Source organism: Tiliqua scincoides, chromosome 1 (assembly GCF_035046505.1).
Source record: "Tiliqua scincoides isolate rTilSci1 chromosome 1, rTilSci1.hap2, whole genome shotgun sequence".
Taxonomy (NCBI): Eukaryota; Metazoa; Chordata; class Lepidosauria; order Squamata; family Scincidae; genus Tiliqua; species Tiliqua scincoides.
Genome location: NC_089821.1, coordinates 299,732,968 through 299,756,228, shown reverse-complemented (window position 1 = coordinate 299,756,228; position 23,261 = coordinate 299,732,968). Strand labels below are relative to the sequence as shown.

The 23,261-nt window shown below is 45.8% G+C and overlaps 1 protein-coding gene across 3 annotated transcripts in view; it reads left to right on the top strand.

Annotated features, from left to right (window-relative positions):
- The window catches only part of BEGAIN (brain enriched guanylate kinase associated), a 164,804-nt gene extending 142,074 nt beyond the window's left edge, over positions 1 to 22,730 (top strand). For all 3 annotated transcript variants that reach the window (XM_066612247.1, XM_066612249.1, XM_066612248.1), the window contains 3 exons: positions 9,282 to 9,389; positions 15,047 to 15,130; positions 20,547 to 22,730. In XM_066612247.1, the coding sequence (XP_066468344.1) occupies positions 9,282 to 9,389; positions 15,047 to 15,130; positions 20,547 to 21,920 (1,566 nt within the window). In that variant the 3' untranslated portion in view covers positions 21,921 to 22,730. The remainder of the gene's footprint in view (positions 1 to 9,281; positions 9,390 to 15,046; positions 15,131 to 20,546) is intronic.
- Positions 22,731 to 23,261: the final 531 nt, after the last annotated feature.

Here is a 23,261-nt window from a genome sequence, read left to right as displayed (position 1 = left end):
ACACATTCCCGCTTTATATTATCTGCTATGCGTTCTTATTTGTGTGGCATCTGGTCCTTAAATTAATATCCAGGGGAACACTGGGAGGCACTGCTCACTCAATCGACCTGACCTGATTCACATACCTTAGAGACAGAAAATGGCCTCAGCTAGTTCTTGTTGCACTCAGGCTTACCAAACACCTTGAGAGTTGTGTTTCTATTCCATTTTGGCTTCTTCCCCTTGGAATGCCATAGCTTGAAAAAAGGCATGCGTGACTCCTTCTTGTGGAAAACGTCAAGCCAACTAAATGTTTTGCCATTTTTGACTGTCACACTGTGCATTAGTTTGTAAAGTGGAGGAACTTGCCATCACAACCATTGCCCCTCTTCTGGTAATAAGTACAAAGCAAATTCAAACTGTTGAGTGTTTGGGGGGGGGGGGGAGAAGGAAGTGCCTGGAACAAAGGAGAAAGTGCGATGTGACGTGCCTTACAAATCACCCTAGAGTTGCTTAGTGTGTGCTATTAGCCACTGTTCAATTTTAATAATCTGATTTTTATCATTGCCCAGTGCTCTGCACAAGCAGATAATTAACCTGGATAGCGGTTCAAGGCCCACAGGACATACATCTCCCATAGCTGTCAGTTATCAAATGATGCAGAGAATATGATGATGGAAATCAGTGTTCTGTTGATACCCACAAGTTGTTTGAGAGGCTGACGGGTGCTCTAGTTTACCGACCACAGCTAATTCTTCATGTTTTGTTTTAATAAACATGAGAGTCTGAACTTCTCAAAGTATTGGAAAGGTCTGCATACTGTAACAGAAACATAGTAAGTCAAGTGAACAGGTGATTGTTTTGTGCATAACTTAATTGCTTCTTGATGGTCAGCTGATATTTTTAGAGCTCGCTGAAAATGCTTGCTCATTAGGTTTTCCTGATTAGATGTTAAATTAGGGGTTAAACTGAAATGAGTTCCAAGCAACCCCCACTACTGGGGGGGTTTGAGCCCATGTCAATCTCATCTCTACAACTTGTTGGTTTCTTGGCTGTGAAACTTGCTTAGAGACGAAGGACGCAATCCTAAGGCACCCTTGGGCCGATGCAAGTCCCTTGCGCTGGACCAGGAGGGTCACAAATGTGCTGTAAAGCACATTTGCGCCTCCTCGGGAGTTGGCTGGGACGAGCACCAGCCCGCAGAGGCTGAATGCAGCCTCCACGCCATCTTCACAGAGGAGCCTTGCATCAGCCAAGCTCGGAGCAGATGAGGCGGGAGGGAGGTGTTCCAGGGGGGGAGGGCAGGCGAAGGGTGGTCCCATGGGCAGGCGGGGAGGGAGCAGGAGGTGAGGCTTGGACTACTCTCCTCAGACTTATGCCACTTCCAGAGGTGACACAAGTCTGAGGAGACCCATTGGGGCTGCAGTAGCTTACCTGCGGTTAAGAGGAAGGGTTAAGACGAACATAGACGAACAGGCCTTGCTGAGGGAGAGTCAGCATGGCTTCTGTAAGGGTAAGTCTTGCCTCACGAACCTTATAGAATTCTTTGAAAAGGTCAACAGGCATGTGGATGCGGGAGAACCCGTGGACATTATATATCTGGACTTTCAGAAGGCGTTTGACACGGTCCCTCACCAAAGGCTACTGAAAAAACTCCACAGTCAGGGAATTAGAGGACAGGTCCTCTCGTGGATTGAGAACTGGTTGGAGGCCAGGAAGCAGAGAGTGGGTGTCAATGGGCAATTTTCACAATGGAGAGAGGTGAAAAGCGGTGTGCCCCAAGGATCTGTCCTGGGACCGGTGCTTTTCAACCTCTTCATAAATGACCTGGAGACAGGGTTGAGCAGTGAAGTGGCTAAGTTTGCAGACGACACCAAACTTTTCCGAGTGGTAAAGACCAGAAGTGATTGTGAGGAGCTCCAGAAGGATCTCTCCAGACTGGCAGAATGGGCAGCAAAATGGCAGATGCGCTTCAATGTCAGTAAGTGTAAAGTCATGCACATTGGGGCAAAAAATCAAAACTTTAGATATAGGCTGATGGGTTCTGAGCTGTCTGTGACAGATCAGGAGAGAGATCTTGGGGTGGTGGTGGACAGGTCGATGAAAGTGTCGACCCAATGTGCGGCGGCAGTGAAGAAGGCCAATTCTATGCTTGGGATCATTAGGAAGGGTATTGAGAACAAAACGGCTAATATTATAATGCCGTTGTACAAATCGATGGTAAGGCCACACCTGGAGTATTGTGTCCAGTTCTGGTCGCCGCATCTCAAAAAAGACATAGTGGAAATGGAAAAGGTGCAAAAGAGAGCGACTAAGCTCATTACGGGGCTGGGGCACTTTCCTTATGAGGAAAGGCTACGGCGTTTGGGCCTCTTCAGCCTAGAAAAGAGACGCTTGAGGGGGGACATGATTGAGACATACAAAATTATGCAGGGGATGGACAGAGTGGATAGGGAGATGCTCTTTACACTCTCACATAATACCAGAACCAGGGGACATCCACTAAAATTGAGTGTTGGGCGGGTTAGGACAGACAAAAGAAAATATTTCTTTACTCAGCGCGTGGTCGGTCTGTGGAACTCCTTGCCACAGGATGTGGTGCTGGCGTCTAGCCTAGACGCCTTTAAAAGGGGATTGGACGAGTTTCTGGAGGAAAAATCCATTATGGGGTACAAGCCATGATGTGTATGCGCAACCTCCTGATTTTAGGAATGGGTTAAGTCAGAATGCCAGATGTAGGGGAGAGCACCAGGACGAGGTCTCTTGTTATCTGGTGTGCTCCCTGGGGCATTTGGTGGGCCGCTGTGAGATACAGGAAGCTGGACTAGATGGGCCTATGGCCTGATCCAGTGGGGCTGTTCTTATGTTCTTATGTTCTTATGGGTTTCCCCTTACCTCCGGCTGAGCCACTTTGGAGCCCTGTCTTGCACTGGATACAGCGTAGGCCTCCTGCCCTGCCTGTTCCAGCACAAGATAGGATTGCACTGTAAATAATTGTAGTTCTTTACCTAAGTTTCCAGGACCAGTGCTGAATGCATAAACTGTTATGCAACAAGAGAGCAGATTTTCAAGGGCAGGGTAACACATGCATGCGCTGAAGATAACTGGAAATTCCACAGTTATCTGAGACACACCACAGCATTTCTATGGAGGTTATTAAAAGACTTACTGGCCATCTTTTGTACCCAAACACTCCAAGCTGGCTCAGATATGTGTCAGATAACCAGTGTCCTGGGGTGCAACAGCAGAAGATTCCAAGGAAATAAAGGCATCTAAGAGCCATTCACAGCTAAATGGAGCTTTGGACCCCAGTCTTACTGATCTAAACTAGATGTGACATAGCAGATCTGTGACTGCATCTCCTGCTGTGTTTTGTTTGAGTAAAAGCAGCTGTGGGAAAGTGCACAATTTGGATGCAGGTACAAAAGAGGCGAGGTGGCTGAGTGGTTAAAGACACTAGACTGTCAGCTGGAAGGTCAGCAGCCCAGGAGTTTGAGACCCCGGTGCAGCAGAACAGGGTGAGCTCATGGTACTTGCCTCAGCTCCTGCCAACCTAGCAGTTTGAAAGCATGTAAATGCAAGTAGATAAATAGGTACCACTTTGGTGGGAAGGTAACAGTATTCCATGCGCTTCGGCATTTAGTCATGCTGGCTACATGACCACAGAAGATGTCTTTGGACAAAGCTGGCTCCCTCAGCTTGGAGACGGAGATGACCACCACCTAGTCGGGTATGACCGTGCAGGGGAAACCTTTACCTACCTGTACCTTAATGATACAAAGGTCAGGGGTAACTTTCCAGGGCCATGAATGTGATCCAAATCATTTCTCCAAACCTGTTTAACTACAGAGAAGTAAAGAGGCAGGTACCCTCCCAGACACACATACACACTGCAGCTAATAGTAACTTTAGAGGCCATTTAAATTGGATTCACAGCATGACCATAGGAGAAGGGGCTAACCCCTCTTCCCTTTACACTGCAATCCTAAGCCCCACTGCAACCACAGCTATTCTTAACTAAGACATGGGGAGATCATACCTCCAAGTCTGACACTTTAGCCATTAGACATGCCTGGAGCTTGCAAAAAGGCCCCCCCCCTATCAGTCCCTGGTACCATTTCACATATGCAGTCACATTTATAGGTGCAGGAGAGAGATGACACTGAGACATTTAAGATAACTTGTGGATACTTTGGAACAAAAATAAATATTAATACAAGTGCCATACCTCTAAAAGTGCAAGACGGATTTCCCCAAGGAGACTAGAGTTATTGCTAGTGGGAATATAAGCACATGTGGAGAGGTTTTACAAAAAGAAAGAATTATTGGGGTGGGGGGATTGCAAGAATGACATACGTAGAGGAAAAGGTGAAGCACAAGAAGCCACCTTTTTCTGATTTCTGAATGTGTGTGCGCATGCATGCTTTAAAATTGGCCCAGATCATCAAATATCCTGCCTATTTGAGAAATGTATGTTTTCATTTATTGTGCGAGTTTCAGTGGGGAATTCTTCCTTGAGGAGGTTAATGAGAACATTTCCAAGCTCGGTTCTTCATTCCAGTCTCTTTCCTCTCAAATGAATGGAATAAAGTTTCGCAGGTACACCACAGCAGCAGTGGCGTAGCTAAAGGGGGGAGAGCACCCAGCCTGGCAGGGAGCCTCAGTGCGGCGGGCAAGCAACCCCTCCCTTCGGAGCCATTCCCAGCAGGAGGGGGGGGAAAGATGGAGCCATACGGCTCCGTTTTGCCACCCCACCGGGTGAGGCTCCCTGCCAATCTGGATGCTCCGCCCCCCCTCCAGCTACACCACTGCACAGCAGTTCAGGTTTGCCATACAAAATGGACTCAATGTGGAACTGCACTCAAGTGTCTCTCTATGGTGCATAGGTTTGCAATCACATTGACTGGATTCATGCATTTAGAACTTAGGAAGCGACCTTAAGAACATAAGAACAGCCCCCTTGGATCAGACCATAGGCCCATCTAGTCCAGCTTCCTGTATCTCACAGCGGCCCACCAAATGCCCCAGGGAGCACACCAGATAACAAGAGACCTCATCCTGGTGCCTTCCCTTGCATCTGGCATTCTGACATAACCCATTTCCAAAATCAGGAGGTTGCGCATACACATCATGGCTTGTACCCCATAATGGATTTTTCCTCCAGAAACCTGTCCAATCCCCTTTTAAAGGCATCCAGGCCAGATGCCATCACCACATCCTGTGGCAAGGAGTTCCACAGACCGACCACACGCTGAGTAAAGAAATATTTTCTTTTGTCTGTCCTAACTCTCCCAACACTCAATTTTAGTGGATGTCCCCGGGTTCTGGTGTTATGTGAGAGTGTAAAGAGCATCTCTCTATCCACTCTGTCCATCCCCTGCATAAATTTGTAGGTCTCAATCATGTCCCCCCTGAGGCCCCTCTTTTCTAGGCTGAGAAGGCCCAAACGCCGTAGCCTTTCCTCATAAGGAAGGTGCCCCAGCCCTGTAATCATCTTAGTCGCTCTCTTTTGCACCTTTTCCAGTATGTCTTTTTTGAGATGCAACAACCAGAACTGGACACAATACTCCAGGTGTGACCTTACCATCAATTTGTACAACGGCATTATAATATTAGCCATTTTGTTCTCAATACCCTTCCTAATGATCCCAAGCATAGAATTGGCCTTCTTCACTGCTGCCGCACATTGGGTTGACACTTTCATCGACCTGTCCACCACCACCCCAAGATCTCTCTCCTGATCTGTCACAGACAGCTCAGAGCCCATCAGCCTATATGTAAAGTTTTGATTTTTTGCCCCAATGTGCATGACCTTACACTTACTGACATTGAAGTGCATCTGCCATTTTGCTGCCCATTCTGCCAGTCTGGAGAGATCCTTCTGGAGCTCCTCACAATCACTTCTGGTCTTCACCACTCGGAAAAGTTTGGTGTCGTCTGCAAACTTAGCCACCTCACTGCCAGAATTGTGAATCAGTGGTGTAGCCAGAGGAAGTACAAAGCGCTAAGTTTTTCAGGGAGCCGTACCACAGCCTGCAAGGGGCCCCTCCCCTTCAGAGCCATTCCATGCTTCCATTTTGCTCTCACCACCTGGAATGGTTCTGGAGGGGGAGGGGCTCTTCCCATGCTGTGGTACAGCTCCCTGCAAAACTTAGAGCTTTGCAGCCCTCCAGCTATGCCACTGTTGTCAATACTGACTGGCAGCAGTTGCTCTTAAAACAATGCTTTTGCAAAGCAGCCTTAGATATATCCAACAGCAGGGATTTGGACCTTGCTGAAGCTTACGAATGTCCCATAGCAAAATCTCTCGTTGTCTCCACATCAGAACCTGAAATTGCATCATTTCAGACCAGGTGGTGAGAAAACAGGACAGATATTTCAGATCCCACAACACACCAACATGCACACTCCATTTTGCAAAAGGAGTCCATGTCAGCAAACAAGCCACCCACCTTGTGAGTGGGTGTTCTGAATGGATAACCCAATTTTGTCATTGCAAATGGCTGGCTAAAGATTGCCAGACAAGCCTATTTTCACAATAACCGTCACCCTTCTTGTGTTTATTGAAGGGTAAATATATTTGATCGGGAAACAAATGACGTTAATCAGAATTTTAAACAGCAGATGTTTGGTCTTCATGCTCACCTTGAACTCACTCTCCCAAAGGAGTCTACTGATAAGGGAAGGTCACCATCCCAGATGTTATTCACTAATTGTCCATTGACTTCTCTGTCAAAACGTCAGATTAGAAATTAAAACAGGCCCCATGTGCTTTTCTTCAATGACTCTGCATATAGAAACTAGTATGTGAGGCATTAGTGGGGGAGGGGCATTACTAGGCATTATTAGGGGGTACAGGGGTGTTACTGTGGGGTACAGTGGCATTACTGGGGGTACAGAGGGTGCTGTTGAATTATCTGTATTCTATCAGACATTATGACCAATTGACCAGAAAAAGAAAACCCAACTGCCTTATGGAACAAAAAGTGAATTTTCTAACTCAAAACTGACCAATGAGACTGTTTGTTCCGAGATCCAATGAGGTGTTGTTATGAAACAGCAGAGAACCAATAAGGTGATAGAATGTGTCAACTCTCATTTCCATGTCTCAGAGCTAATACTAGAACTCTTAGGGCCTAATCCTAACCAACTCTCCAGTGCTGATGCAGCCACAAATGTTCCCTTACCTTGAGGAGGCCTCTGTGATTGCCTCCTCCATGTAGGATGCAGCACACGCCCCAATGGCACAGCTGCATCAGTGCTGGAAAGTTGGATAGGACTGGGCACTTACTCAGTTGTGTGAGTGTCATCAAGTTGGCCATCGGGTTTTTGTTGGTTACTGATTTGTTGGGTGACCTATACTGTGATATATTAACATGAATAAATAAAGTTAACGGGGGTGGCACCAACCCTGGTAATGCCACTGCATTTAGGCTGTGTGTAGGATATTGTAATTTTTTTCTGTATGATCTGGTACGGGAGGAGGTCCATCCTGAGGGTGACGCAATGGGCTCTCGCAACGGGTGACGCAAACCTAGTGACGCCTCTGATGTGAGGGAGAAGACTAACCTGGAATATGTTCACATTGCCACAGAATGTAGTGGGACAGTCGAATCAGGAACCACACCATGAGATTCTGTGATCATGTGGCTCGGCTCTCAGTTTGTCTGGAAGGCACTCATTGCAGGGATGGAGACCCCTATTTCAGAAGTCTGGTCTTGACCCTGTGAAACCTGATGTGCAGGTTGCTTCCATCCATGAAGTACCCTGCTACTTTTGAACATATGACCACAAGCTTTGGTGTATAAACAAGCATAGTTCAAATGAAGGGGGTAGCGGGGGTGACACAAACACATACTTACAAGGTGCTTATGACCAGTCGTCAGGTGGTTGCAGTCTCTGTGCCTTTGAAGTCAATACAGCAAGTCCTCAGTTAAAGTTGCTGATAGGTTCTTAGAAACTGCTTCTTTAAGGGAAAGAATTTCACTTTAAGGAAAACAATTTTTGAGAGCCAGGGTGGTATAGTGCAGGGGTGCCCAAACCCTGGCCGGGGGGCCACTTGCGGCCCTCGGTGGCTCTCAGTCAGGCCCTCAGGGAGCCCTCAGTCTCCAATGAGACTCTGGCCCTCCAGAAACTTGCTGGAGCCCATGCTGGCTCGGCGCAACTGCTCTCAGTGCGAGGACGGCTGTTCGACCTTTCGCGTAAGCTGTGGAACAAGGGCTCCCTCCATTTCTTGTTTTCATGTCTGTGATGCGGCAGCGGCAGTGAAGGAAAGGCTGGCCTTGCTTTGTGCAAGGCCTTTTATAGGCCTTGAGCCATTGCAAGACCTTCATTCATTCCTATAAGTTCCATCTCTAATATATTCATTTATGAAAATTTATGTAAATTTATTCAAATTTGAAATGTAAATTAATTCTTTTTTTCCCCCCCCAGGCCCCAACACAGTGTCAGAGAGATGATGTGGCCCTCCTGCCAAAAAGTTTGGACACCCCTGGTATATAGTGGTTTGGGAGGTTGACTCAGACCTGGAAGATCCAGGTTCAAATTTCTTCTCAGCTACAAAGCTTCCTGGGTGACCCTTGGGCCAGTCACTTTCTCTCAGCCTCACCTACCCCACAGGGTTGTTGTGAGGAAAAAAGGAGGGGAGCAGCTGAGTACACCGCCCTGAGCTCTTTGGAGGAAGGGCGGTACAAAAATGTGATAAAAAGATTTTTTTACCCTAGGCTAAAGTACTTGATATACATAAACAAGAGTTCCTTCACCATCTCTCTGGCCACAAAAGCATCAACAAACTTCTCAATAAAGACACAAAACACTTCTAATATTCAACTTTGAAATAAATGTGAGCTGTCTGGGCTGGAGAAAACCCACTGAGATGTGGGGAGAACATGCAGACTCCACACTGACAGTGGCCCCAGATGGAAATTGTTGTTTTTTTTCTCAACAACTTTAAAACAAAATGACTTTAAGAGGGGACTTGCTGTAGTCTCTCTTTCAGAGCAATGAAGTTGGCAGGTAAGTATGAGAAGTTGTTTGAGGTGAAAGCCCACCTGCTACGGACCAATTTCAGCTGAAGCCAAGTTCAGCTTCTTGTACGAAAGCAGTCTAAGACAAGGTGACTTCTTTTAAATATGGTTTTCTCTTCTCCCATTGTCTGCAGTTTGTCAGAAAGAGAATACGTGTTGAAGAATCAGGAGGCAAGAGCATTATGTGTCATTTCAATTTGGCTTGGAAAACAAGAGTCAACAAGGCATGTCTTGTAAACAAGGAAAAAAAATTGACTGACGTGTTTTTGTATACAGGGTCAACACTATGAAGAAGAAAAAAGAGCTTTAAGCCATGAAATAATAGCCCTCAATAACCATTTGATAGAAGCCAAGGTGACAATTGATAAATTGTCAGAAGATAACGTAAGTATTGAATACTGGATATTTGTCATGGTCAACTACAAAAAATAAAAGTATAAAATTATGGACTGCTGGAGCAGAAATACGGAGATCAGGAGTTACCATGCCCTCATTTTTTTTTAATTACTCAATTCATCAATGTTCAGTGGCTGCTTCTAAAAGGGTTTCTGCAAGTCCTAAGGCTACAGTAGCGTAGGGAATGTTTTCAAGACCATATTGCTAGTGCAGTTATGGGTAGAAGTTTCTAACAAATCCTTTCCAATCTGTATTTTGTACATTTGCTAATGATGGGCAAACTCCCTTAGGCTTAATTCAGATTGGGGCCACCAATTGACGAGTTGCCCCAGTTAGAAAGCTTACACATTCTCTCTCTCTCTCTCTCTCTCTCTCTCTCTCTCTCTCTCTCTCTCTGCTAATCCTGAGAGTTCTACAGTTGACCCTAATTGCAACTCTCTCTGATTCCCCAGCCTGCCTTTCCTATGAGCCCCAAACCCCAGCTGTTGGCTGTGTCTGCTCTTGGATCAGCAGTGGTGAGTGCTGCTAACCCTTGAGTGCCAACCCATGCTGTCCAACATCACAGGCGGCCTTAGCCAAGGTACCAAAAAGTTATGTTAGCCAGAAGCAGAATACGTTAGCAATATTGCCAGAATTTGTCATTCCTTTGAAGTTTGGTCCCAGATCCTTCCCCAGCTTAGATTTCATCTGACTTTATCCTCCTTCCCTGCCACTTAGTAGCTACTCCAGTGGAGGCAGTGGTAGGGCAGTAGCAAGGTCCCTCACTCCCCTTCCTCTTCCCAGTAGTGTAGCTACAGGAGGGTGGCACAGTAAGTACTGAGAGGGCCGCAGCGCACACTGTAAATGGTCCCTCCCACTCGCAGCCGTAGCCTTGCACTGCACCAATGGCATAGCTAGAAGGGATGCAAAGCACCAAGTTTGCAGGCATCTGAATGAATTCTTCCATTTTGCTCCCACTGCCTGGAATGGCTCTGAAGGGGAGGAGGAGGGGCCGCTTGCATCCAGGTGCCTGCAAAACTTAATGCTTTGCACCCCCTCTAGCTAAGCCACTGAACAGCCCATTGTCATCACTGTCCAGAATGGCTCCGATGACACGTGGGAGGGGCCAATTACATGGCATGTTACATTACAGTGCCTGCAATACCATACTGCCCCCTATAGCTATGCCACTGCCTCCACCTCTCTCCTCTCTCTCTCTCTCTCTCTTGCTCTCTCTGTCTTTTTTCTTCTCTTCTCACCTCTGCTCTACTCTTCCTGGTGCCTGGAATGCATGCTACCATTGCAGCATCCTAAGTGCTAGAAACCCTGGGAAATGTAGCTGCTTGGAGAGAGAATCCCCTGTTGACCTCCCTCCTTGTCACTACAACCAGATCAGCAGCAGCTGCCACCATAGTTGCTACTGGTCAGAGTAGTCAACACAGGGCTAGGGAGACTGACCGTCTCTAATAGAGCAGCTATATTTTTTTTTTTCTTCAAAGGAAAGGGTTGCGTACTCCTTCCTTCACCATCTCTCTGCTTCAAATCACCACTTCCTGATGCTCCTTTTTTCTGATTCAAAAAGGCTGACTGGCTACTGCCCTTAATTCATTGTGTGCACTTGTGTGTGGCACCTAGTTTATAGGCAGCCCAATCCTGAGCTGCCCAGAGTGTGGGGCTGCCATGGCACTGAAAATGGCTGCCATGAAATCCTGAGCACAACAGGACAGCCACCGGCGACCCCGCAGGGGAAGGGAATGTTTGTCCCCTTCCCCTAGGTAAGGAAAGTAGCCCCACAATGGTAATGGTGAGTTGCCCCGCAACAGTAATGGTTAGTTGCCCCGCAACTCGTAGAATCAAGAGCCTCCACATCGGGCAGCAGACCCAACCTGGAGGCTCAGGATCCAGTGGAGCAGAGCTCCGCTAGTCCCACCTCCCTCCCACCCCTCTCCCTCCACCTGGCACACCTCCCTGTCCTCTCTCCACCCCGGAACACCTCCTCCTCACCTCCCCCCACACCTCCACTCACCTCTCCACTGCCTGGAGGTTCATGTAACCGCCAAGCTGGGAAGCACCAGTGATCCACCTGTGCTAGCCCAGTGCCTGCCAGCTCTGAGCTAACACAGCCGCTGGACCGGCGCTGAGTGCTACGAACGTGCTTTACGGCACGTATGCAACACTCATATCAGCGGAGTGCCAGCTGTGCAAGCTCAGGATTGGACTCTTAGTCCCTGATTTCCTTACATCTTCTCCAAGTCTTTATCTCCAAATTCTTTTCTCATCAATCTTTTTTCTGAAGAATGCTTCACGGACATGCATGTTGATAGCCATGCAGGGGAAGAGGTTTTTGGTGTCAACCAAGGATAAGAAGGAACTTCCAAATTGTCCCAAGGAGAAGGAGCTGTCACAATGCTAACTGCCATGTGTGAATGAAGCTTCAAAGTATTCTTTGTCTTTGGGCCAGAAAACACGTGCCCCAGGCTCAGTCAATTCAAAATAATTATTTTTGTTGTTAGTCGCAAATGATTCCCGGCAGCTATACTGTCTGGAATAAACAACATCAATTTGTCCTTTGAGGGCCTTGCTGAATGTGTCAAGTCCTTGGCTTGAAGCTCCTTTGGATCTCTCTTTGTCATCCATTTGGAACATAATGCACTTTGACAAAACAGAGACCTCCATGGTAGATTCAAGCAGTTTGTATCTGTGAAGAGGGCAACGCAAGTTGATCAATGTGAGTGTTTTCTCTTCAGGAGGACCGTTAATTTTGCCGTTATGAAATTCTGGCTTATGAAATTCTGCCATTATGAAACTGGCTATTTGTGAACGGACAAGAATACATGTGTGTGCTGACTGTGTCGGTAGTTGCAACATATTATGTTGAACACATTTTGCAATTAAGGAGCTGGGGTGTTATTATTGCACCTATCACAAGTCAGCCACATTGCAAAGACAAAAATCTTAATTTTCCTGGAATTTAGACTTCACTGTTGACATGAACGGTAACAGCTCTTTGATAAACTGACACATATCTCCCTTAAGAACATAAGAACAGCCCCACTGGATCAGGCCATAAGCCCATCTCATCCAGCTTCCTGTATCTCACAGCAGCCCACCAAATGCCCCAGTGAGCACACCAGAGCACACCCTTCCAGTTTGGGGATGAATCTGCTCACATTTGCAGCAATTTCCCCGCAGTGAAGGTTCTGTCACCCATTCACATGAACTTCTGAGCCTGTGGTACACCACTGGGAGCTCAATAGGGCACCATGCACTCAATCCCTTCTCTGTGGCATGTGCCAATTTCACCTTGCTTGTGTTTGCAGATGCGGTCTTGAGAAGCATTTGCAATAGAGCATAAAAAGCCAATCTAGCCTGAACTCTGCCAGCAGTTCAGCAAAACGGTCTGGTTTTACATGACCTTCTGAACCTGCAGCAACATGTGGAAAAAAAGTAATGCTGGCTTTATCTATATCTGCGCTTCTTGCATAGGTTCAAGAGGTCATTTCATGAACCCTCAGTAGTCATCTGTTCTTAGTCTTCAGCATTGATTCAATAGGCACCTACAAAGGCCCAAATTCAGTGAGTATGCATTACTCATTTGTAGAGGTGGGTGAAAATGGTGATAAGAAAATAAAAACACATAATGTCTGCACTTGTCACTTTAAAAAAAAAAGTGTGAAAAAATAAAACCATTTTATTTGGTTTTTATTTTATTATTTAATGGGGGTGCATGAGTAATGACTGGCTGCATCTACTGACGCTCCACCACCTACCTATATCACCTATCAAGTACACTTTGAAAGTGATTATAATTTATACTTATAAAGTAAATTTTGAATAAAAACACATAACACTGATGTCTGCACTTCTAACTTTGGAAAACACCAAAATATGCATAAATAAATAAGGCTGCAGTCCTAACCACACTTCCCTGAGAATAAGCCTCATTGAACAAAATAGGACTTACTTCGGAGTAGTCCTGGTTAGGATTGTATCTGTAATAAATAAATAAACCATTTTCACTCACCTCTACTCACATGCATAAACCCACCAAGGGAATTTAATTTAAGTAGAGAAATAAGTGACAAAATAGTAGGTATTCAAGGGAGCTAAATGGATCCCAAATAGATGACAAACAAATCCAGAGACTTTATATTGCTTGCCAACCACAGGAGTTATTATTATTAGACATCCATTATTACTGCACATTTCCACTCCTTTCTAGTCCTGACAGAGCTTTCTAAACTTTATGACTGTTGCCATCCATTCATACATTTAGAAAGCTCTGTCCATAATAAGTAGAAAAGAAAACGTATTATGGACAATTTCCTATATGTTCTGGGAAGACAAAATTGTGTGTCCAAATGTCATGCAATTAGGACAGCTTTTAGTTCTCTAAAAGAAGTGTTTGCCGTGGTAAAAGAGCATCTGGAGGCAGCTAAATCCAACTTAGGGAAACAACTAAGGCTAATTGTTTATACAGTTGCCATGACCAATGGCTGACTCAAGCCATCTATCATTGTCATGTTTGATGATGATGATGATGATGATGATGATGATGATGATGATGATGATGATACTAGTATTTATATACCACCTTTCTTTGTCATTGGATTTCTCCTCCTTTAATCCAAGGTGGTTTACATAAGCAGGCTTTTTTAAATCCCCGTAAGGGACTTTTACAGTTACAAGTTCTAAGCTTCCATAAAACGCCTTCATTCCAGGTGGAATCCTTCTCAGTTTGTTATCTTTCTGGCTGCTTTTGTCTCTGACACGTGACTGATGGCAGCTCCTTCGCTCTCATTGAAGGTGGTCATTCCTCTCCTCTCACCGCCTGGGATGACTCATCTCGACAGTGCTGTCAGCAGCTCTTAGATACTTCTGGCTGTTTCGAACTACATTCCCAGCTGTTCTTTGGGCTTTCATAGGCAGCAGCTCTACCACTCAGCCAGACCTCCTGCCCTCTTCCTGCTAATATTATTATTATTAACAGTATTTATATACCGCTTTTCAACGGAAAGTTCACAAAGCGGTTTACAGAGAACATCAAACAAATAACTAATGGTTCCCTGTCCCAAAAGGGCTCACAATCTAAAAGGATGCAAAAGAACACCAGCAACAGCCACTAGAAAAGACAGTGCTGGGTGGGAGGGCCAGTTACTCTCCCCCTGCTAAATAAAAGAAGAGCACCCACTTAAAAAGTGCCTCTTACCCAGTTAGCAGGGATATAAACCTCATGATGTCCTCCCTATCTTACCCACTGACTGGCCAGTCATTGGATGGTACATAATGTGCTCACTGAAAATCTAACATCGCAAATGCGTGCACACCAATGGTGTAGCTGGTGTATAGGACACCCAAGACAGGTGTCACCATCTCCTCTATACAACCTCCTACCCCCCCCCCCAGATGGGGATTGGGCTGCTATTGGGTTGCTATTGGGTAGGATTGGGCTGCTATTGTAACTGCATTTTACTGAGAGTGGGGTTGACTTCATTGCTTGCCTGTTGGTCCTTCCTTCATTGAATTCCTTCAGTAAATTCCTTCAGTGAAGGAAGACCAACAGACAAGTGACATAGGCAGCCCTGTATATTTTACTATGTATACATCATAGCAGCCAGCTGTAAAAATAAGGCTTATACAACTATCATTTTATATTGTTTTTGCAGGAGCTCTATAGAAAGGATTGCAATTTAGCGGCTCAGCTGCTCCAGTGTAGCAAGAATTACGACAGGGCGCATAAGCTTTCCGAGGTAATGTAAATTAAGCCTGTCTCTGAAATGTACTCAGGTGGACTGCTACCGTGGCCAGCTTCTGCTCCTTGGGAACAGTGAAATGGAGAGGGTGGAACTGAGAGGTGGATACTATGTGTGGGCAAGAAAGGGCCAAGCAATCCAGAAGACAGAAGTTGGGGAGGGGATCATGGCCCAAGAGCACAGGATGAATGTCTAAATGAGAATCAGCAGGTTGCTAGCATATGGGTTAGTGCTCTCTAAGCAGCATGGAGAGGAAGGGCTTTCTTGAGACCCTACTTTGGTATGACTAGATGACAAGGTGGCAGAGATAGAGTGGAGGTGATGGAAGCCCTATTGGAGGACAGTAGTTGCAAGGCCAAGATGGAAAGGGTCTAAGCAGAACAGATGTTGTGCATTTAGAAGGTCCCAGGTTCAGTTTCTGGTAACCTCCTGTTAAGGTAGCAGGTGCTAGGAAAAACCTCTGCCCAAACCCTGGAGAGCTACTGCCAGTTGGAGAAGGCAGTACTGGGCATGATGAACCAATGGCCTATCTCAGTAGAAGTTAGCTTTCTATTGAAAACCGAGAAGGGCTACCGGCACCAACACTTGTGCTTGGTGTGAGTGTAGCAGGAAGATCTTTAGTGCATTGCCTGTGCACCAGAGACTGGCATCATGATGCACTTTGTGGCTGTCACAAAAATGGTAACATAGGAGAGAGCAGCCTGGCCTCTGCTGCCTGACCTGTGCAACTGCCTGACCTGTGCAATGACAGACCAGGGAGGCCCATCACCAGCGGTAAAGCTGTGCAGGAGGCGTGAGGGAGGCGGGAAGAGGGTGGAATGGAATGGGGAAAGGCAGAATGAAAGTCAATGGGGGTGGGGAGAAGGGGGGATCATGGAAGGAGGGCAGGTTCTGGGCAGAAAGGGGGAAGGGGGCAGGTTCTGGGCCTGGTCCACCATCACTTGTCCACACGGACTTGCGCCAGCGAGACCACTGGTGCAAATCCGCGTAGATCCAGATGCCAGCACGGGCTTACCCCAGGGCAAGGGAATGAATGTTCCCTTACCCTGAAGAGGTATCCCAAGGACATAAATCCCCTGCAGGATGCAGCAGACACAGGATGCAGCAGAAGGATTCTATCCTATGTTGGACCAGAAGGGCAGCCCAGTCCTATCTAACTCGCCACGTGGTGATGCCAGCTATCACTATGCAGGCAATTAGGTAGGACTGGTCCTTCTGATCCTATCATCTTATGTTATTTGGGTTGCTTGTGAATCATAAAGCCTTAGAACAGTTTACTCGCTGCCATAGAGGAAACAGTCTGCTTCCTCACACTTCTGAGACAGAGGGTTGGGATTTCAAACCAGGTCAGCTTCCGTGACAGCACCTCGCTCTTTAGAAATTCCTCTTTACCTTTTGGGGGAGGCTAGGTGAATCCCTGCTCTACATAGGCAGCATAGTGAAGTCACAGAAGTGTGGTGGTAGAACTAAACCACACTAGGCTGAGGTGGGAGATGTTATTTCTGAATGCTTTTAAAAACCTTCCAGCAAGTACAAAGCAAATGGGCAAGGAATAAGCTAGGTTAGAACCTTTCTCCTTGGTATACAGCAGGGGTCTCCAAATTTTTCAACAGGAGGGTCACATCATATATTTTAAACATTTTCATGGGCCAAAAAAAAAAAAAGTTTTTTCTAAGGCAGAGGTGAGCCACTCAACACGCACTGTCTCTGTTCAATCCTTTGTAAAACCCAATTTGTTATTCTTTGCTTACACATGTGCAAAAACAACACTATTTCCTCACCCCAATCAATTTACTGTGGCCTAAATCCTAACCCACTTTCCAGCAATGGCGTAGCTGGTCCAATGGAATGTGTGCTGCATTCTGCAGTTGGGTGGCACACACGGGGGCCTCCTCAAAGTAAGGGAATGTTTGTCCCCTTACTTCACAGCTGCATTGCCCTTAACTTGGTGCTGGAAAGTGGGTTAAGATTGCGCCCTGTGTTGTTGAAAAGTCAACATGCTGAAACCCGATTTGTTTTATTGTCGGGGGTGAGGTTAACATTGAATAATTATGGTGTGAGGGTCTTAAAGCACTTGGCCCAGGTGACAGAGAATGAGGGGTAGCCAGACTGACACCACTTTGAGGGGCATACGGCCTAATTGGTTTGGCTTGCCTCTGTAAGAAGCAGGGTCTTTTTAGTAGTAGGGCTAATTCATTAGAATATTGATGCTATCCCCATTGAGGCCAAACAGGCACCCTCACTTTATACTTTTAGGTGCATGTCTTAAATGTGGCTCTTTAAGGTGACTTTTAGCCAGTTTTTAACTTGCCCTGGTTGCTTCTGTCCTAACTGTTGCTGAAGTCTTCATCTTTGACTGTTGTTGTTTGTTTTTTTTTTAATTGTGAATGTTTTATGTATTTATATTTGTTGTTGTTGCAAAAGGCCCTGGGTCCCATGGGAAATGGACAGAACATGTACTTTTTACAATACAAATCAAAAATACACTACAATTGTACATGCAGAAATTTTTTCTTGTTATGTGCTGTATTCAAAATTGGAATCCCCCCTCTGATGAAAATGGTTGATGTAGGGCCTCTAAAAAGTTTGGGAACCACTGGTCTAGTTCATTCTGCTACCTCTGGATTCCACCACCTCATTTTCCTACCTAGGTAGACCAGGTCTGAGATTGGGGACATGGCTGAAGGATTCCTGATGTTCCTTCTCCCTGCTCTCATCCGTTGCTTGATCTCTGTTCAGTACAGCTGGGAAGTTTTCAGGCCTCCTCTATTCCCCCTTGACAGAAGGGGGAAAGCTAGTTATTTTGATGGGGCCTGATAAGGACTATTAGTTTCTACTCTGTTTTCACTGTTCCCCATGTCAGCCTCACAGCTATCAATCAATAGGTTAATGAAGCACGTATTGCTGTGGTGTTTGATCTGGATTGTTAAGGAGGTTTGAGATAGAAGACATGAAAGGTTTTGAGCGACTTCTAAAAGACAAACAATTTTCTGGGGGGGGGGGTGGAGAATAATAATCAGACAGGCACCTTCTAAAGATAGGACAGAATATTTTCACACATCCAATACCAGCGTCAGACTGAATAAACATAAAGTTGTGACTGTGTCCTTTTAACGTGTTGTGATTTTGGTCATTCCTGCTGCAAAGAAATGCCAAGATGGGCCAGGAGATGCTGGAGTCATACAACTTTGAGGAGTAGGAAGCAGCCAGACTTGTCTACCAGCAGATGCTTTTGGTAGTCTTGTGTTGTTTGAGCATGGCCCAGCTCAATTAGATGGGGGAATGCCTCCAATCTACACTGGAAATAGCCCTGATTAATTTTGAATGGCTGGGAAATGGGGACTTGGGTTGATTAGCCCAATTCACCCCATGTACCTCCCCATGTGGTAATGCAGCCATGCCAATGGGTTTCATGGTGCACCCCCATGGGGGAGTTTCAGACCTCAGAGGTCTCCTCCAGGTAAGGGAACATTTGTTCTCTGGCCAAGGATAAGCCTCAGCATTGGGTCTACTAGGCCCTGTGCTAGCTGTGTAGCTGGTGCAACACTGAGTAGACCCAGAAAGGCCAGGAAAGGATACCAGCGGCACCTTGCTGCAATACTGCCCCCTACTCCACAGCCTTGATCCACCCCTCCCTTCCCCAATCTCCACCCTGTTCCACCCCCATTCCACCTCCCTCCTGCCCCTCCCCCACCCTGACTTACCAGTGCAGGGGACATGGATGGACTGCTGGTGCATAGACCTGGCCACTTGCAGAGGTGGCCAGGCCACTCTGAATGGCATGTCATGCTTTGTGACAGACACAAAGGACCTCATGCTGCCAGAACACTAGTTCCAGCAGAGTAAGGCTCTGTTAGGATTGGGCCGAAATCCCGCATGCCACAGTTTGGAAGCCAAGTCCTGGCAGTAGCTTTCAAACCAGAAATGGGACCTTCCTAGAAGCAATGAGATCAGCAATGAAAGCCCTATTTCTGGATTGAAGGCCTCAGCAGAATGTCAGGCTGTGAGCGACTGAGCCTGTGCAGTGCATCTTGGGAAGCTAAGAATTATAGTAATTTAAACTGCGCATACAGCACAAACACTGTCCTTGCTGGTCTAAGTTATTGCTCTGGAGCCAACCTTCGGCACGTACCACTATCTTTAATTAGCTTCTGAATATATTGAATGCCAAAAGTGACACTGTGGGTTTGCTGACTCAGCAGTCCACTGGCACTAGCTGATCGGTGAGAGGAATGTATTCCGAGAATGTTCCAATCCATTTGAAAAGTCATTGTTTGTACTCAATGCTTCGTCAAAAGGAGTGAAGCATGTTCCTACCATGGACAGCACCTCTACCTTAATATGCTGTCTAGTCCTTTTCCTGAAAACTAGCTTTTGACAACATTGTCCTACTAGATAACCCATTAGAGTGCTACTCCAGTACAGTAGTGGTGTACATTCACAGACATCTGCACACACTATGATCTGGGCTTCTTGCCACTGGTGAATTTCCACACATAGAAAACACTGGGTGCAGAACAGAGCACAAACGTTTTCTTGGGCTACAGTTTAGAGCAGTGGTTCTCAAACTTTTAGCACTGGGACCCACTTTTTAGAATGAGAATCTGCCAGAACCCGTAGAAGTGATGCTATGACCAGAAGTGACATCATTAAGCAGGAAAATTTTTAACAATCCAAGGCTGCAATCCTACCCACACTTACCCAGGAGTAAGTCCCATTGACTTTCATTGTGAAAAGCATATACATAGTAGCCTGTTAAAAGTACAGATCTGTCACATTTCCCCAAATGCAGTCACATACCATGGTAGCATCAAGTCTGATATTTTAAAAATAAAATATTCAAATGAATGGGGACCCACTTGTAATTGGCTCGTGACCCACCTAGTGAGACCCACAGTTTGAGAAACACTGGTTTAGTGAACCATGAGAGATTCAAACTCACATTTCAAATGGATATCAGAGGGAACTGTCATTGAAGCCTGTGAGCCCTGTGATTTGTGACCAGAGTACTGACCCGCAAATGTCCCGTGTTTCCTAGCTTTAAAATAATTGCTCTGTGGAAAGTATAGGCTCAGTAGTGCTAAAAGGGGACAAGCCAAAGGGTAGGCAGTGTTAAAATATCATAAACTAGTCAGAACCTCTGAGATAAAATGGAAAATACATCCAAATCAATTCATAGGTAAGACCCACAGTCAGTTCAGATATCAACCAAGCTGTATACTTGCTTTAGTGTTTCATTGAGGGAAGCAACTTTATTTCTCTGCTTTCAAGTCAAGAATCATAGTGGGGCCTCCGATCAGCACTTCTGGGCCATAAAGTCTGCCTTTAAGATCTTGTTGAAATCACCTGATTGAATTTCACCCATATTTTTTTTTCCTCTCTCTCTCTCTCTCCCCTCTCCTGTTTGTTGCAGCTGCCATCTGAATTTCAGGAACGTGTCAGCATCCACCTAGAAAAGCATGGATGCAGCCTTTCAGTACCTCTGTGTCACACCTCCTTTGCTGACAACATACCAACGTGTGTCATTGCAAAAGTCCTGGAAAAGCCTGACCCAAACAGCCTGTCTCCGCATTTGTCCAGCTCCTCGAACAGAGATCTCGCCTTCCAGGACTCCTTCGGAAAGCTTGGCCAAAGGCCCCAGTATAAGTCCGACATCTACTGCAGCGATACAGCTCTTTACTGCCCAGAAGAAAGAAGAAGGGAAAGGAGACAGAGTGTGGACATGCAAGTGAAAGATGTGGGGTTTTTGAGGTCCCAGAATTCCACTGACAGCACTGTGGAAGAAGACGGCTTCCATTCCAGCTTCTCCCATGAAGCGTTTCCAGAATATGTTACCTCTCTACCTACTTCTAGCTCCTACTCCAGCTTCAGTGTAACATCTGAGGAGAAGGAGAATGCCCAAGCCAGCACTCTGACGGCCTCCCAGCAAGCGATCTACCTGAGCAGCCGCGACGAGATGTTTGAAAGGAAGCTGTCTCCGGGTTATGACCACCAGGGGAGCCCACGGTTTGCCAAGTCCAAATCCATTCAGCACATGGAGTTGGCGGACGACAATGAGAACTCCCCTACCTTCACCAGGACCATGTCGCCTTATGCAAGCGAGCCTTATCATTTCTCTGCCATAACGACTCAACAAGCTTTAGCATCTCAGAAGATGCTCAGTGAGTGCAGGGACACCCATCTGTCTGAAGAGGACCTCCCAGGACGGTGGCGGCAGCTGAGTGTGGAGGATATTGGTGCGTATTCTTACAGGAACAGTGGTAGGCTTTCACCCTGCAGCTTTTCGGAGCAGTATTATAGAAGCCCCATCAAGAAAGCGGACAGCCGGTCGAGTCCCATTTATGCTAGTTACAAAGCTGATAGCTTCTCAGAGGGAGACGATATTTGTCAAAGCAGACTGGTGGATTCTTGCTTTCTGAGAACAGACAGTGGTCTGAATATTGACATCAGCACCAGCTGTAAACAGGACAAGCTGTCCTCTTACAAAACAAAAGAACTGAGAGACAAAAAAAATGAAAGAATCACAGTTCAGGTGTGCAGTAGCAAAAGCGTAGACGGCAGCCCAGTGTTGAAAAGAGAATATGTGGATGTTAGTCCGAACAGTTCCGCGGAGTCCCTCAACCAGAGTTCTATGGAGGCTTCAGAGATCCATCAGTCTTCCATTGAGCAAGGCAGCCATCCCAGTCTTCACAGCAAACAGCAGCAATTTCAAAGGACTGGAAGTACTGGCTTGAGTCGAAAGGACAGCCTAACAAAAGCACAACTGTACGGGACCCTCCTAAATTAAACATCTTCCAAAGCTGCAATAAGGAGACAAAACCCCAGTGACGACGACAACCGCTACTTCTAGCATACGGTAGGCTGCTGCAAAACAGAATTATTAGAAAATATATATTCATATTCACAACGGTACTGTTTTAAAGGGAGGAAAAGAAGAATCCAAATCTGATTTAAAAAAATAAACATTACACAGCACTTTTCTCACGATGACTTTTCCATCTTGGATACCAACCCTTTGCCCACTTTTATAACCTGAGATATTTTTATATAAACAAAAATGGTATTTATTAGACTGTCGTTAGTATTCTTAAGCGCTTCGAGTGACATTTTTTGTCCCCTTCAAGTAGGTTTCTTATTTATTTTTTGTGCATGAGGGCCACCTGTGCCTAAACTCTTGGAGGAAAAGGGTAAAAGAGAGAGAATTTTTATCACAATGACAAATCAAATCCCTATACAATTCTTTTACAAATGTGGATGGCGTGTGATGCAAGGTCTAGAAAGAATGGTGGGTGTTATTTAAAAAAAAAAGTCTATTTTTAAAATGAAATTAAATGGAACCAAGATGACCACTAAGTTCTTTAATACAAATGTATTTAGGAGTAAAAACAATTGAAAAAAATGCACAAAGTGATACAGATATTTTGATCCGTCTGTCCTGTTGTGTTTCTACTTCCCCCCCGTATACTACCTCAAAGATAATTGAGGGTTTCTTTGTCACCTATTTTTCTGTAGGCTTGCATTTATATTGTCTCAAATGCATGGAGTGTCATACTTAGTACTGTATTTTGCATTATTTAATAAAAGACACCAGTGGAAACATTTTGATTTTTTTTTTCCTTTCTCAGTAAAAGATGTTCTAAGGCAATGATGAGTATTGTTCTCAATGAACCAAGAAAGTTCTGAAACTTCAGAAAGATGTAGATGTTCCCAGGACAATCAGTTGAATTGTAGCATGTGATACTTCTATGCATTGGGGGCAGGGGTTAAATGCGCATGTTGTTGGCAACCTTCAGTCTCGAAAGACTATGGTATCGCGCTCTGAAAGGTGGTTCTGGAACAGCATCTAGTGTGGCTGAAAAGGTCGATTCGAGAGTGACAATCCCTTCCACACCGGGAGCAAGTGCAGTCTGTCCCTGGTCTGTCTCCCTGGCTATGGGCCTTCCTTCTTTGCCTCTTTGCCTCAGACTGTTGGCCAAGTGTCTCTTCAAACTGGGAAAGGCCATGCTGCACAGCCTGCCTCCAAGCGGGCCGCTCAGAGGCCAGGGTTTCCCATCTGTTGAGGTCCACTCCTAAGGCCTTCAGATCCCTCTTGCAGATGTCCTTGTATCGCAGCTGTGGTCTACCTGGA